This window comes from Fukomys damarensis, unplaced genomic scaffold, assembly GCF_012274545.1.
Source record: "Fukomys damarensis isolate Sample0158 unplaced genomic scaffold, DMR_v1.0_HiC HiC_scaffold_13, whole genome shotgun sequence".
Taxonomy (NCBI): Eukaryota; Metazoa; Chordata; class Mammalia; order Rodentia; family Bathyergidae; genus Fukomys; species Fukomys damarensis.
This window is the reverse complement of record NW_022900925.1, coordinates 29426517-29443358: the sequence shown is the minus strand read 5'-3', so window position 1 is coordinate 29443358 and position 16842 is coordinate 29426517. Positions and strand designations below refer to the sequence as shown.

The 16842-nt window shown below is 46.3% G+C and overlaps 1 protein-coding gene and 2 long non-coding RNA genes across 6 annotated transcripts in view; 2 read left to right on the top strand and 1 right to left on the bottom strand.

Moving 5' to 3' along the window:
* The window catches only part of Pctp (phosphatidylcholine transfer protein), a 22286-nt gene extending 19853 nt beyond the window's left edge, over positions 1-2433 (top strand). The window contains exons 4-6 of one of the 4 annotated variants that reach the window (XM_010620216.2): positions 103-274; positions 1095-1162; positions 2273-2433. In XM_010620216.2, the coding sequence (XP_010618518.1) occupies positions 103-274; positions 1095-1162; positions 2273-2338 (306 nt within the window). In that variant the 3' untranslated portion in view covers positions 2339-2433. Of the gene's footprint in view, positions 1-102; positions 275-402; positions 657-1094 lie in introns of those variants that run through there. The other 3 variants (XM_019206947.2, XM_019206948.1, XM_033762965.1) reach the window with 3 other exon arrangements.
* LOC117285879 overlaps positions 1-11587 on the bottom strand; it is a 13351-nt gene extending 1764 nt beyond the window's left edge. The window contains exon 1 of the long non-coding RNA XR_004516992.1: positions 11100-11587. This is a non-coding gene — a long non-coding RNA (uncharacterized LOC117285879). The remainder of the gene's footprint in view (positions 1-11099) is intronic.
* LOC104859543 lies at positions 11579-16842 on the top strand. Its single transcript, XR_779424.2, has 3 exons — positions 11579-12778; positions 13268-13362; positions 16562-16842. It is a non-coding gene; the product is annotated as an uncharacterized LOC104859543 (long non-coding RNA).

Genomic DNA, 16842 nt, shown 5'->3' with positions numbered 1-16842 from the left:
CCCAGTGGGAAGTGCGATCTCGCCTCCTTTGCCTCCAGCTTGCGAGGCTCCCCTGTCCTGTGCAGTGCTGGTGGCCTTGTGGAGCCTTGACGGGCAGCTCAGTATGTTTACATCCGGCAGCGGCGAGACCTAGAGGTGGAGGGGAGGAAGATCCATGTGGTCCTGGCCCAGAGCACCTCTCTGCCTCAGTTTCCCGAGAAGCCTGGTGTGATCCGGGTAAATCAGTACAAGCAGAGCCTGGCGATTGAGAGCGATGGCCAGGCGGGGAGCAGAGGTAACGCTGGGGCCACGCTGGTGGGGAGCGAGTCGGGGCACGGAGTGGCGGTCAGTGGGGGCAGGCACAGGTGCACAGCAGACGGGGTCAGCACCTGAGAAGAGCCTTAATTCACCCTCCCCTCTTAGCTAGAGCAAGAGGAAGACGGCTGGATCTGACCCAGCCGCCCACTGTGCTCTGACTCTTGCCCTGGTCCTGGTAAAATCACATCAGAAGGAACTCGGAGGGCTTAGGACCCCTCAGGCCGGTCCTGTGCCACGCACACTGAGCTGGGAAAGGGCAGGCGTGTCGGGCACCTCTGTCTTGGAGGATGTGGCCCCGGCTCAGCGCAAACCCGGAGACCGGGGAGGACCTCTCTACCTTCTAAAGATCCAGCCCCTGAGAGGCAAGTGTGGGCGGGGCGGGGCGGGGAGGCGGCCACCTGCTGGACTGGATCGAGTGTGGCCCGTGTCTCGGGCAAAACCCGAACCATAGTTCTGACACTCGTAGAGCTGTTGTATCACCTAACCTCTTGGGGTCTCTGTTTACCAATCAAATGGGCTTAATTTGTCAGTTCCCGAGCATTGTTAGGATAAACAAGAGTCTATCTCCAAATGCCCAGCACAATGCTTAAAAAAAAAAAAAATAGCAAAATGGGCATGTGGCCATGGTTTTAAAAATGCTTGTGTATGAACATGCCACAGCAGGTCGGTGGAGAGAAGTCCTCTGGAACAGTCTGATTTCTGGGCCTGAATATGGAGGTGCACTGTTGGCAGGGGTTTGTTGCTGTTTTTCCAATATTTTGTCGTCTTTCTGTATTGTCTTTTCTTTACCCCTCTAGTGTTCATGTATCACTTTGATAACCCGTGTGGCCAAATCCCGTCCTGGCTCATTAACTGGGCCGCCAAGGTGAGATCCCAGGGGCGGGAGTGGAGGAAGGGTGTTTGGAAATGTTGGCTTAGCCGGCGAGGCTGTCAGGCTGAAGAGACACGGTGCCCCAGCGTCACGGGGCTCTTTTGTGAAGAGCTCGGTTGAGTGACTCCGGTTAGGAGCTGCCAACAACCCGGATGGAGGCAAAGACAAAAGACAAAGTAATTGTTAATTTGGAGTGCCAGCTCCTCCCTGCTGGTGGCCCCAGACCCGGCCAGGATCACTCTCTGGCACCTCTGGACAATCGGCTGCTCCCTGCAGGAAAAATTGTGCTTTTGGACCCAGTATGTGCTTATGAAAGAGGAAGACAGACCTGACTCGGGGGGTGGCCAGGCTTAACGACAACCAGACAAGCCCAGGCCTGATAAAGTCCTCTGGTTTTGTTGTTCCTTTTTTTCTTTTCTTTTTCTTTTTTGCTTCTGTAAGGGAAAGAAACTGCAAGGGTAGCCTAGGTCACTAGAGACTATCTAGGACCCTGGCATTATGGGGAGCATTCACCCTGTTTTATACAGGTTCAAGGGAGAGAGAAAATGCGCATCAATTTTCAGGTTGAAAAGAAGTGATTTTGAATCCTGGCTGTGCTGTTGACTGTGTTTTATTTACTTAGGGAAGCTGTGAATTTCTCCTTTTACAAAAATAGAGATAAAAGTTTTCTGTTCCATGGAGGAGCGTTTATAAAAGTCTCGTGCTTGGGTTAACACTATTAAGTAATAATACATCCTACCATCTGACCTCAAATCCTTACTCTTTCCTAATCCTAGAAAGCAAGTCCTTCTTGTTGCTGCTTTGGAAGATCCAACAACCCCGCAAGATCACACTTTCAGTCCTTTCTTTTCTCTTGAAGAAACAAAATCTCACAGAGTTCTCTGTATTTTATTAGCAATGGGCGAAATGGAAGGCAGTTCCTTGCAGCAACAAGGATGTCTAGACTTCCCTGTGCTCAAATCTTGCCTTTCATCATTACGTGTGAGAACATCCTGTTGAAATCTGCTTTGGGACCCTACTGTCTTTTATTGTGCCCAGAACCATCTTTCTCTACCTTGTGATCACCAGGAGGATATAAAAATGACAGTTTCTTTTCCTTTGCAGAATGGCGTGCCGAACTTCCTGAAAGATATAGTGAAAGCCTGTCAGAACTACCTCAACAAAACCTAAGAAAGAGAGCTGGGTGTAGCGGGATGCGCCTGTAATTCCAGCATCCTGGGAGGGTGAGGCAGGAGAATTATAATTTGAGCCCAACTTGGGCAACTTAGCAACTTGGTGAGACCCTGTCTCAAAATATACAAAGAGTGCTGGGGATATAGCTCAGCACCAAGACAGTGGGTTCAATTCCCAGCACCACACAAAAAACAAAAACGAAATCTAAGAAAGAAAACCGGGGTCCGTGCATCCACAGCACGACATTTCCGGAAGTGCCACAGTCCACTGATGCTCAGCCTTCCTGTCACAGTTCCGTCTCCAGAGACCTGCACACCCTCCAGCCCACATCCGGAAGCCTGCTTGCCTGGAGCCTGGCTCACCCACTTCCTTTCCTCCTCGCCCTGCCCCACTGTCAGCTGTCTCCTTCCCTTATTGAATAAGAAGCAAATTAAGGAAATCTTTGCTTGTTTATTTGTAAAAGGGAAGTCCTCAATAGGAAACCCAGGCATTCCATTGTGCCGTTTCAGGGGGACGGGTGGGTGGAGGGATGACAGCAACTTGTGAGAGGGGCCGTTCTTGGTAAGCTGGCTCCTCCCCAGAATGTGCTTTAGAAAGCAAGCCAGAGAGCTGTACAGAACTGACCCGCAGGACCCCAAACTGGAGACGTGTGCTGGTTTGTCTTCTGCTGTGTGGACTTCCTTAGGCTGGGATTTGAGGTATTAATCCAGTATGTTTTCCCCTGTTATGATATTGGGACCATTTTGTGAAGGATTGAAGTCCCAACTGAGCACGTAATGTGATAAACATTGTTTCCTCGTTGTCTATATCTGGAATTTATTCCAGTAGGGAAAGGCCACCTATGCCTCTAGCTCTGCATTTTACTGGAAAGTGAGGCACAGACAGTCAGCAAAAGGGAAAATTCTTCCTGAACATCACTGTGATAAAAGTATCTTTCTATGCCACGGGATGAATTTCCCTTCCTGAATGTTTGGAGATGTTGAAAGGGTAATGATAATTCGGGGTCAGGTAACATTTAATTAGTGGCTTGATTCTACACCTTTCTTGCCTCGGGAATTCTACCCACACTGTCTGCTGCTTCTTCCACCAAAAGGACTTTCAGTGTCCTGTGCTTTTTGCTGAATTTTGGTAGGGTCAGATGGTTTGTGGCCCAGTGCATAGCTTAATGATCTCAGGGAAATTTTTGAGTCACTATTCGTGTTTCATGGACACAAAGTCAAAAGAAAGCGTTTGTTAAAATGTGGTGCATCGAACTGTTGTTTTCTCTCAGGGAAGAAAAGCATGTTCCATGATGAATAAACACAGAGCGACTTACATCTGTCTTGTGTGTAACTTCTTTTCTTTTTAGTTTTGTGAGAGTGAATTCGTTCCACCACCACCACCACTACCACTGGGGATGGAGCTCAGGACCTCATGCTTGCCAGGCAGATGCGGTGCCACTGAGCTAAACCTCCATCCAGTTACATCTCTTGTTTGCACTTGACAAATGGCTTAACTCATGGCCTTGAACACACAAAGGATTTGGGGCTCACTTACCTGCAAGTGTACATGTTTAGGTAGAGATTGATACAGGCCCTCAAATTGAGGTTAAAGTCAGTACAGTTCTTCATTTTATCTTTGATACTCGTCTGCATTTGGGGGTGGGATTGCTGCTAAAAGCAATAGAAAGACCTTCATCTTCCTCATGCCAAGGAAAAAAATTGCATTTCCTTTCAAAGTGTCCTGTGCCATTCTATGATTTAGGCTCTCCTCAAATACACACCTACCTGTGCCCCAGTCACTAGGGACATGGATAGGATTATGTAAATACACTAATTCAATTTATCATCAAAGTATCATCATCAGCAACTGTAACTTAACTTTAGGCAAACTAAATAAAGCCTCATGTTGTACAGAATAAGCTGAAATCTTAGGTATAGATTCTTTGAAATGTAAGCACTAAGATTGCAGTTGTTTGTAGTTGTGGGGACTGGACTCAGGGCCTTGTTCATGTAAGACACTACCCAGCCTTTTAAATTTTATTTTGAGACAAGGTCTTAAGTTTCCCCTGGGCTGGCATTCAGTTTGTGATCCTCCTGCCTCAGCCTCCTAAGTAACTGAGATAATAAGCACTCACCCCCATGCCAAGATTATAGTCTTTGAACAGAGCTGACATGAAATAGTGTTATGCAAACTATTTCTTTAAACAGAAGTCATTGGTAAGAACTCAGAATATTAAGAGCACCAAATTTTTAGGTGAGGCACTTAGGAAAAGGTGGCAAAATGCTACTATAATTAGTGGGATTTTGACTCTTTGGCATTTACGCTTGCTAATTTGGAGTTAAGAACAATCCAACACAACGTTAAAATATGAAGTGTGGAAATGCAGAATCCTCTAGCTACAGTAGGTGCCAGGGGTGCCGAAGAAGTGCAGTGGCTGTTGATTTCACGGCAGTTGGATGGATCCCAGTCGTTTTCCCAACAAGAACTGGAAAGCTGTAAATCCGCTGTCATTTCTTTAGCTTACTGCTATGGCTTACCCCTCCCATGTCCGTGTAGCCAGTGACTATTCCATGGATGGAGACACGGTTGTTTTGATTACTGGCCCTTGAGTATAGTACGTAGTAGGTATTCACATGGGAACTGAGTGAATACGTGATTCAGAGAAGACAGTGATAGCAAACCCTGAAGCCTACACCCATCCAGGTACACAAGCTCATCCTCCTCTGATTCAAGTTAGCATTTGGGGTGGGGGTGGGGCTCTAGATTTCCTAGGTTTCTGTACTGTCGCGTTGTAGATGTGGCGTGGAATGGACCGTGTTCAGCTGAGCATTTTAGTTGAAATTTCATGACTCTAGCAGTGCTCTGAAAACTCCATGTTGTTTTCCCCCACAAGCAAATCATCCACACTCCTAACTATTCAAAGTTAATGGCTACCTTGGAGCCCAGGAGTAACAGCAGGAGGTCACTTCCCTTGAAAATGTTCCTATTGCACAGCAAGAGTCCTGGCCTGACTCCCTGGCTGAGATTCCTCCCCCAGGATCCCCATCCCTGATGCCTGCCCTTCAACCCTCCTGCTGCCCAGTTGGATTCGGAGGAGACAAAGCAGGAAGAGACCATTGGGTTTCATGTTTATGGTAGCACCACCCAGCTGGCTCAGGAGGGAGGTTTAAAAGCATGGAGCCATTCAGTCACTCACAGGCATTGGTTTATAGCCTGAGAGCATCCTTCTTGAGGCTGGGCAGAGTGCTTTGTGGGTCAGCCCTGGTGTCGGCCTGCAGGGAGCTTACGGTCTAATGTGAAAGCCAAGACGATCAGCTGCTGGAGATGGAGGACAGTGAGCAGGAAGGACCAACAGAGGGTGCTGTAGGGCACGAGCTGAAGGTGAGGGGAGAGGAAGAACCTACTGGAGCTGGCTGGGAGAAGATGGAGGAAGAGAACCATGCTAGACCAAAGATCTGACTGCGCAAAAGCCCTCAGCAAAAGAGTCAGCGACATCTGAGAAGACCAAAAGGCCAGTATGGCTAGAGCAATGGCATGGGGGAAAGGGTCTTTTTACCCCAGGGCACATTAATTGCACAGAACTCACTGTGATATTTTCAAACATCGATAGAGCACACTTTGAGCTGATCCTGCCCCTTCCCTTACTCTTCCCCCTCTCCTCCCAGAGGAAAGGAATCCTGCTCTTCACATGGCTAAAGAAACAGGCGTATAGGACACGGTGGTCTTGAGATCCCCGCAAGACTTCTGGGCTGGATACCAGGAGCACCAGAAAGCTTTGAAGGATTTTAGGTTGAGGAATGATTTAGCAAGGTTTACAATTCCTCACAGCTGTTCATTTTCTCCACGATCCCCCAACATCTCCAGTGGTCCCTCCGTGATGGTCCTGGGGGACCCTGTCATACTGTGTGAAGTCCTGTGACTCCGAATCTTCCTGTCAGGATGTGCATAGGATAGTTGATACTTAAATTGAATTTCCAAAGTGGACCACGGGCTTCTGAAGTTTACCTGGAAAGAATGAAAGTGGTGGAGGCGGGCACCTGTCGTAGTCACTTTCTCGCCACTAGGGCACAATACCCAACACCTGCGATGTAAGAGACACTCTGGTTCAGAATTTTAGTCCAGCACTGGCTGGCACCAAGGTGGGATAATACGGCAGAGGGGTGTAGTGGAAGGAAAACTGTGTGCTTCACAGCACCCAGAAAGCAGAGAGGTAAGGAGCAAGTGGCATATAGCAGTGATCCCCTCCAGGTCACAGCCAGTGATCCACCTCTTTCACCTAAATCCTTCCTTTAAACAGAAAGTTCACTGCATCACCCCCATCATCCAATCACCTTCCAGAAGCCCTTCTATGAGCACAGGAGGTTTTGGGGGGATGTCGTGATATAAACCATAACACCAGCCCCACCACCCATCTGTTCCGGCCCATGCTGGTGTCCAACATGCCTTCTGCTGGGACTGTCATTTAACCCCTCACAGCAGAGCCATGCCAGGGGCCAGAAGTGGAAAATAAAAGACAAAGCCTTAAAAAAAAAAAGCAAGTCTACTTTCTCCAAATTTTAGTTTTCTAGATGCATCTCCAACTATAAGGAAAAATTTTTTTTTCTCTGAGAAGACTGGAGTACGTTATTTGTTTGGGTCAGAGTTCAGAACAAACCAAATGCAAATGGAAGGCTGTAGAGACTTTGTTTGTTTGTTTGTTTGTTTTGTTATATTTTTTGAGACAGGGTCTCACTATGTAGTTGAGACTGACCTGGAACTCACTATGTAGCCCAGGCTGGTCTCGAACTCACAGCAATCCTCCTGCCTCAGCCTCCCGAGTGCACCACCATGCCTGGCTGTGGAGACATTATTGATTTTGCTAATATATTTACATGAATATGTGTCTGTGTCTACCTGGATACGTATGAACGTGCTCCACTTCTTCAGATAGAACAGTGGGGCAGTGACAAAGTACCATGCTATGAGGGTGACTTACCACCATGCCTGGCTGTAGAGACATTATTGATTTTGCTAATATATTTACATGAATATGTGTCTGTGTCTACCTGGATACGTATGAACGTGCTCCACTTCTTCAGATAGAACAGTGGGGCAGTGACAAAGTACCATGCTATGAGGGTGACTTTTCAAGTTCTCTGCGTGATGTCCTGGGTCTAGTGCCGGGCACTGGAGTAAAGCAAGGTGGAATGAATTTTTCCACTAGGGCATTAACAGGATGCCGAGGACACGTGGGACACGTGTCCAAATGTTTACAATACTGAGAAAGCATGGATTCACCACCATATGGGAGGAAAACTGAATTTAGAAGCTAGTAGCAAAGTGCTCATCATCCCACAGGCTGCTGACTCCAAAGTGACCAAGTTTTCACAGAGTGCATAGCCTTCCAGCCCCGCCTCCCCCAGGGTGGTGACATACAGTCATGAGACTAGATGCTGGCCCACGCTGAGTAAGTACTGTGTGTCACTTCCAGCTCAGGATGCTGAAAGAAGAAAGTGTGACCTCATGTGGTCCTTGTCCCTTCCACCACGTCCGGGAAATGATAAGAACTGGAGTAAACACCTTGGATTCGAAGATGAAAGCTGAGATGAAGGATTGGAAATACTTCTTCCTTGCTTGGTCTGTTCTAAGCCACCCCGTTTGGTGACTGCTGGAGAAAGAAAGTCCTCCTCCTTCTTGCAGCCATGGCATCTTCTTGTTTTTGTGGTATGGGTGGTTGAACCCAGGGTCACCACACTGAGCTACATCCACAGCCCTTTTTTATTTCATTTTTATTTTTATTTATTTATTTATTTATTTTTTCGAGGCAGGGTCTTGCTAAGTCACTCAATTGCCCAGGCTGTGCTTGGACTTGTGATCCTCTTGCCCCAGTCTCTCAGGTTGCTGGGGTGACTAGTGTGTGCCAGCACTCCCAGCGGCATTAATAAACTAATAAATGGCTCAAAGGACTGTTAAGTAGGAGATCAATAACCAGCCCACATGCTCCCTCACCCGTAGACCTCTGGTCTCCTGGCCTATGCCTGCCACTTCATAAGCAGTCAATCACCTCTAATGTGTCCCATTTAATAAGTGGTTAATTAATATTATCAACTATTCGCTATTAACATTCCCCACTTGTACAGAATTCTTGGCCTCCCATTGTCCTACTTCTGTGCTCAGCTATCCCTTTGGCTTATGAAGGAAATCTTTCCCAACTTTTACCACATTTCCGTCCAGATTCAAGGCTCACTCTAAATCTATTCTCTCCAAGAATGATTTTTTTAAAAAAAATCCTAATGTATGATAGTGCTGAACAAATGAAACCCAGAACCTTTAGATTGGAAGAGTTCCCACTTCTAGAGGTGGCCTTTGATGAACTGGCTCCATGTTCTCCAGAGAAACAGCATCAACGAGGAGGCTAAGAAATCGCAGTCTCTTGAGTCTGTAAGCTGGAAGAGTCCACAATGCAGTTCTAGTCCCCAAATTGCCAGGAGGAGGTGACATTTTATCATCTCAGAGTTTAGACGCCAGAGAAAAGCAGTCCTTCAGCTCAAAGCAGCCAGACGGGGGAAGTTCCCTCCTGTTCTCTGGAGCTCAACCTTTTTTTTCTTTTTTCTTTTCTTTTCTGTTTTCTTCTCTTCTCTTCTCCTTTTCTTTCTTTCTTTCTTTCCATTTTTTTCTTTTTTGTGTGTGTGCTATCAGGAATCGAACTCAGGACCTTACACTTGCCAGGCACGTGTGGCGCCACTGAGCTAAATTCCCAGCCTTTCAGCCTTTTTGTTTTATCCAGGACTTCAATTGACTGGATGAGGGTCTCTCACAGGGAGGGCAATCTACTTCACTCTCCCAGTTCAAATGTTCATCTCATCCCCAAGCCCACTCACAGACACACTCAAAATACTCGACCAGATATCTGGGCACCCCATGGTTAATTACCACTCTGAAGTGTGTGCTGTACCTTAGGCACTAGACTGGGTGCTTTATTTGTAGTTTGGTCTTTGGTGAGATAAGAAATAGTATCTCCAATTTACTGATGAGAAATAAAATATATGGCTCAGAGAGGCCAAATAACACACCTGAAGTAACTCAGCCTGCTGAGGCACAGCCTGGAGCCCAAGCAGTCCGAGGTCTTCCTTTTTTCTATTGCTCCTCTGTGGGTCTTGATGCCGGTTTTTGATACTGACTTTTCAACATGATATGACGTCCCTCCTGCACGCCTCTGTGTGGAAGGCCCCTTCTCTGCCCTCCCCGAGGTTTATTTTGAAGTCGTATCCAATTTTCAGTAACTTTCCCAAGACAAACTGGCCTCCAAAACATATTCGGAATCCAACCACTTCTTTCTCTGCCGCTCCCATTGTAGGTCCAGTCTCTTCGTTGCCCTCTGGATGACTGGAAGAGGCTTTGAATGGGTGTCCATTGCTGCCCCTCCCTGCAATTATTCCTCCATGTGCTAGTAAGACTGAAGTATCCAAAAACAAAATCAGGCAATATCTCTACCTCTCTTAACCCCCTCCCCCCGTAACTTCCAATAGTTATGTAGAATAAACTACTCATTTTCTACCTTGAGTCATAAAACCCTCCGTGCTGTGGCCATTCTCACATTCCAACCCCACGGCTCTCCCTTCCGTTCTGGCGGAGGGCTAATCTTGTAACAGTCATTGTGCCAGATGTCCTGCCCGCCTGGAGTGCCCTGCGCCCTACTTTACTTGAGCTTGACGTGGTCAAATCAAGCACAGCATTGCTGAAATGTTACCTCCTCTGAGGGGGCCTCGCAGCAGAAATAATCAGGGACTGGGTCAAGAGTCATTCTCTGTTTCATGGCCCCATGTGCATACTGTGTACTTCTTACATTAAATGCTGTTGGTTGTTTGTTCATTTACACACACGCTCCAAGAGGGTGCAAAACTGGGTCTTCTTTTCAGTTACATTCACACAACATAGAACACAAATTTTTGTTGGTTTGTTTTTTGAGACAGGGTCTCACTAAGTAGTTGAGACTGACCTGGAACTCACTGTGTAGCCCAGGCTGGTCTGGAACTCACAGCGATCCTCCTGCCTCAGCCTTCTGAGTGCTGAGATAACAGGCGTGCACCACCATGCCCGGCCCACAAAATATCTTTGAAGCTATGTGCCATGCACCAAAGGTGATGCAGCAATCCCAGGGCCTCATGATCTCAGTATGACCAGTATTCCAAAAGACGGGTTAAAAACAAATAAACAAAGTACTCTTAGTCTTGTGATCTGCTCAGTTCTTTCCAAAGAGTGGACATTGGGACCAAGTGAGTTTTTAGAATTATTAAAACTGTGGTTTTCAGGTTTTAACAAACTTACTATTCTGATTCAGAATCTTTAGAAGACTTAAATTGAATATCTTTTTAAAAAATTCTGCACAGCAGAATGGAATTGTTGATCTAACTGGAGGAGGGTAGAGAGAGGCAGGAGGCAAAACAGGTCCAGAAGAGATCTTGTCTTTTGCAGGCCAGCACCCTACAAGTGAAGAAAACCCGCTTTTCCAGTGGGTACATCTAGGGGTGGGGTGGGGATGGAAGTTGGGGGAGGACCACACAGGGACAGAATGGGGCTCCCGAGCTGGGGAAGGACAGCACACCCCATCCCTTTTTCTCTGAGTTGTTTTGCCCAATTTGTTTCTAGTGGTTCATGAACTGAGAAAACCATCGATGGAAACCCAGCAGGATAAAAATGGTACCCGGAGCGCCACACAAGCCCTACAGCAACTTCAGTGCTATGTCAGCTTGTGAGGGGCTGGATCTGGTCTTAAGTGGTCACGGATTCTACTTACCCATGAATGCGGAGTTTCATTTTCCAAGGGAGAGTGAATATTCTCCTCCTTTAGGAGCCGGTATTTCAGGTCTGGTATTGAAGAATGAGGGGACTGCTGAAAGCTTCCAAAGAGGAGCTCGCCCGCCTCTCTGCAGCTTGGCTCGGGTTCCCGTTCCAGCTACTTTAAGCGCCTGTACACAGCGTTCGTTTCCCATTACAAACTAGGAAATGTGGCTGCGCTTCGGAGGCACCGGTCCCCGGAGGACAGCGCCTGCTAGGGAGGCCGATTCCTCACTTCTCATTCTGGTCCGTAACTCGACGGTGAGGGTGAGGTTGAGTAATCGCCGAAGCGCCATTGTCTTCCCATCCTATTCTGCCCCGCTAACTTATAAAACAGCCTGTGACCCGCCCGAGGACTAGTGGATCAACCAGATGTTTCCTGAGCAAAGACAGCGTCCATTTCCCCTGGATCTCATCTTGCGCAAGGGCAGGGCTGGCAGGGCTCTTCCCCGGCTGACATCACTGGGGTAGGATTTCAAAGCGGCGAAGCCTGGCCGGGGAAGAGCTCAGCTGTCAGCCGTGCGCCGGGATTAACTGACCCAGATAACCAGGGAGAAGAAAACAGCAATTTGAGCGTGTTTCTTCTGCAGCAGGAAGCAGCCTGCCTCTCTCCCGCCTCCTGAACACCCACGGACGAAGGGAGCCTTTCTCTCGCTGTGCACACACAGGCTCGGGTCCTGCTGACCAGTTGCTGCCCATCCCGACTCCTCGCATCTCCTAACTTGTGCCTGAAGTGAGATAGGTTTAATTCGCTGCAATGAATAACGGTGTTAACGCATCCTCCTTCCCTAAGCAAAACAAATTCTAAAGAATCTGATTTTCAGTCATCTATTTATAGATCACTAGCTTGTTAGTTGGTGAGCGAAGACCTGGTTACATAAAATATTTTTTTAATGTAGAAAACAACTGATAGGGAATTGCTAGCTTCCCTACAGAAATGCTACTAAACATAAGGCATAAATAATCAAAAAGGATGTGTGAGCCATCATTATGATTTCATAAAAGGTGAAGTTACAAGCGATTTTTTAATGCTCTTCATCTAAACTACTGAGACCTAAAAAGTTCTGTATGACCAAGGATCTGGCCCCAGCCTACTCTTCAAGCCACACCCGCTCCTTGACTTCGTACATCCAGCTTCCTCCTCTCTGTTCCTATAATCCATCAGGTCTTTGATTTTGCTGTTTCCGTCTTCCCCAGATCTGTGTGTGGCACAGTATGTAGGGTACGCAGTCTTCTGGCTGGGGTGGGGACCGCCCCATTGGTTATGGCCAAAGCAGGCTGTGAGCAGTGCAGGCTGCAAAGAGTGAACCCCACAACTGGCTTGTTTATGGAAGTGAGTCGGACGGAAGCCTACGTGCCAAAGTCAGAGTGACTCTTACCCAAATTCCATTACTAGGATTAAAATGTTCTTTACTAAAACGACAAGGTTATTTGCTAATCGCAACCTATATTCTGTCTGTTCTCTTCCTATTTCAAGAATGCTTTGTCTCTTCCTTTACAAGCCTTGCCTGCGTCAACAATGTATCCCTAGCAACAACATGCTTCCCCTTTACTCTAACTTAACTGTGATGTCACACTAAATATCAACAGCTTTGGCTGGCCGGGGCCTTGGCTTGCTCAAGCCTCTGCCTGCATAAGGTGCTGAACATCCGGGTTCCTCATATCTGTCTCTTTAACTCTCCCTGTCTCTCTTCCCTCCTTAGCCATAGCACTGAGCAGGATACCAGAACCCACTGCGAGGGGCTCCGGTAACCTGGTAGGAATTTCCTGGTGTGAGTTGTCCTCTGCGGGCAGGTTCCAGTGAGGTGCTTCTCAAGAATAGAAGAGGGCAGGGCCAGGCATTTAGCTCAGTGGTTCTGGCACCTGCCTCGCAAGTGCAAGGGCTAAGTTTGATCCCTAACCCCCCCCCCAAAAAAAAAAGAATAGAAGAGGAGGGCCAGGCATTTAGCTCAGTGGTTCTGGCCCCTGCCTCGCAAGTGCAAGGGCTAAGTTTGATCCCTAACCCCCCCCCCAAAAAAAAAGAATAGAAGAGTGCAAACTGATGTGCACATCTGAGGTCGAGCTGTGAGACAGTGACTCCCAGGTTTGCTCATTACTCTCTGTCTTTTCTTACTTGTTCTCATGAAGCAAGGTGCCTTTTGTGGGCCACCCTGTGGAGAGGACAGCATGACAAGGAACTGGCCTAGGAGGAAGTGAATCCTGCCACCCATCTTCTGAGTGAGGTTGGTAACAGAGCCTCCTTGGCAGAGCATGCAGCGACCACAGCCTTTGTGGAAACCCCAGTGACTGCCTCATGAGAGCTCCTGAGCCAGAGGACCCAGCTAAGCCATGGGCAGGCTCCAGATACACTGAAGCTGCGAGATAATAAATGCTGTTAATAGCTGGGCGTGCTGATGCACATCTGTAATCACAGCACTCTAGGAGGCTGAAGGCAGAAGGACTGCAAGTTCAAGCCCAGTCTGGGCAAGTTAGGAATTTAGGGAGATTCTGTCTCAAAAAAAAAAAAAAAAAAAAAAAAAAAGATTAGGGATGTAGCTCATTGTAAAGGCCTAAGTTTCAATCCCCAGGACTGCAATAACCAGACAAATAAATGTCACTATTTTAAGCGAATAAATCCTAGGGTAATTTGTGAGGTAGCAATTGATCACTAACACAATGCCTCATGTAAATCTCCGCTCAGCTATCTCCTTCCCTAAAGGAGTTTCTTACCTCCAGACAAAACAAAACAAAACGAGAAAGACGGACCGCACATTACTCTCTCCCCTTTTCCCAACTTTATTTTTCTTCATAGAAATTATTGCTACTTACATGTATATCACATATTTCCCTCTCCACCCAGAGTGGAAACTCATTGAACAAATGCCTGTCCTTTTGCTGGAGAACAAGATGGACATGTATTTAGCTCAAGGATTAATCAACAAATTTATAGGGCGGCTATATGCCAGGCCCCGTGTTTATAGGTTGTTTGGCTTCAGATCTCTGGTATCTGGGCCAATTAATTTCAGTTCATCAGCTCAGCTGATTTTGTTTTGTGCACGCGTGCACGCATGTGTGTGTGTGTGTGTGTGTGTGTGTGTATTTAATTTTTTGTTCCACTGCTCTGATTGGATGATGTACCTTTCTACACCTTTAACTGAGTATTTGATTAAAATACTGTATAGGTTAGAGACAAGGGCAGAGCGTGTATACATTTGATTGATGTCCACTGTTGAATAAATATAATTATTTAGAAAGTTCTTGCTTTGCACTCTGCTAGAGTCTGTCTTCCTACTATTAGTCTTGCTTTATTCTCAGAATTAAAATATAGAAAAATTCGTCCATTTCTTCCTTTAAGACCTTTCATCATTGCTCTAGTAACTATCTCTTAACATTTAAGTACAGTGTGTTGAATTGATTGTCTCTTTTCTGCGTTATAAACTTTCCCCAGGTCTTCAGTGTTTCTTTCTTTTGTGCCCCTTGTTGAAGTTAAGCCTGCAGGTTTAACTTCCTCTTCCAGAGCAGGTGTCTGGGTTTCACTCGCCACCTGGGTTCCAGGGCAGGCGGGCCTCCTGGGTGGCCTCCCGCCTCACCGGCACCTGGACAGGGCCCTAGCTCTGTGCCTCAGGCTCACATCCTCGAATCTCAAGGCAGAGACTCATCTCCCAGGCGCATGAGCAGCACATGTACAGTAGCCGGTGCACGCATGTGCAGCGGAAGTGGAGGAAGACCATGGCCTGGCTCTGCTCTGCTCTTTGCGGTACCAGCGGCAGACCACCCCTCAGCGCTGATAAACCCTGTTGCTCCCGTCTTTTACAGCTGGGCTGGTCCACGAGCATCCCAACCTACAGCGTTCTCCACAATTTTATCTTTTTTTTTTTTTTCCTCCAGTACTGGAGATTGAAACCTGGGCCTTTCACGCTGAGCTACATCCCCAGCCCTGTACTATGTTTCATTTTGAGACAGGGTCTCACTAAGGTGTAAATTGCCCTCAAACTTGTGGTCCCCTGGTTCAGCTGGGGTTACAGATTTGCACCACATGTCCCGCTCTGTTTTCTGTTTGTTTCTGGACTCAAAGTGCAGCAACTCGTATGTTCTAGTCCTTACGTTTTTATTCTTGGGGGCGTGTGTGTGCAAGTATTAATCGTCATGCTTCCTATTTTAAATATATATACATATGAATATATATTTCACACAGATGTCTAGGTATACAGCTGGGTCAGCTTATCCACTACCTGGAAACCATTCCATCTCCTCTTCTGTTAGCCCTTCACATATTACCACACCCTTCCTCCTTAGAGCGAACGAACATCTCCAGTTCCGCTAATGATTCTGCTAGTGTAATTTTGTGGCCTCTTCAAACTCTCCCCTTATTCCTCTAGACACAAAGTCTGTTAGCTGGTCTGGCGCATAACGTGGCTAGGAATACTCACAGTACAACAGGATTAGCACTTCTTCTATCTTCTTTTTTTTTTTTTTCTGTTAATCTTGGGTCTTGCTTATCTTTCTAAGAATAACCAATTCCTTTCCCATTATTTTCTAAATTTTAAATGTATCAACTCTGCCAAGAATAGCTCTTGCCTCTTCTACTTGTGTAATCGATCACTAACAAAAATGAAGGACTTTCTGGCCGGGGATTTAGCTCAGTGACACCGTACCTGCCTCGCAAGTGCAAGATCCTTCTGGTAACAGAAAAAACAAACAAACGTTGAAGGCCTTTACCCCAAACCTTAGTGAGCTTGACATGTTAACCACCCCACCCGATTTTAGAGCTTGTGTCTAGATGTGCAAAAGACTAGCCTCAACTTATTCTGGTCTTTGCCAACCTGACAATCTTCTGTTCCCTGTGAGTTACAATTCCCTCCACCTGTAGAACACTTTCTCCTTGAATGCTCATTTACCAGAGAGTATATTACTTTATATTCTCCAGCCAAACCTGTTCTACATACTGGGATTATATTATCCATTTATTCAACAATATTTTTCAAGGGCCAACTATGTGTCAGTAACCAAGCCTGGCATTGGTGTCAAAGAGATGAATAAGCATCACTGTTCACCATATCGGATTTGTAATCTAGTATTTATATTTTTATACTAATTTATAGGCTTATAATCAGCAGTGATTGTACAATCATCATTATATATTTTTTGAAAAAGAACCAATCTCGATAATGTAAACATAGCAATATGTTCATTGTAGCATCCAGGGCACGGGGCATATGGGTGTGTGTTGTACAAGTCCTTTAACTTTCTGTACTATATATTCATTGTACTATAAAACATTGAGGAAAACTTTGCCTGTTCTTCTTAAGCTGTTTTTATTTTAGTTTTCATCCATGGAATTGTACCTAGACCCATGTCTCTCTTTTGAACATTTTGGATTGATTTACTTGCTTTTTCTTTACAAATGTATTTTTTCAGGATGCCACAACCTCTTTCTTCCAGGGATCCTGGGAAAACTGTCACATAGAGAAAAACCACTGAATCCAGGACCCAAACTCTCAGGCTAGCAGCCACTGGCTTTGTGACCCAGGCAAGTCACTTAATGTATTTGATCCTTGCTATTTCTCATTCCTGAATCAGGGTAACCGTATTCACACCCAGGTAGTTGTAAATAGTAAAATCATGTATGGAATCACTTAGCATATTAAAAATACCTTCTTCCTCATCTCCACCACTTTATCCACCTGTCTGTCTTGCACACATGTATTATTTTCTTTCCTTAA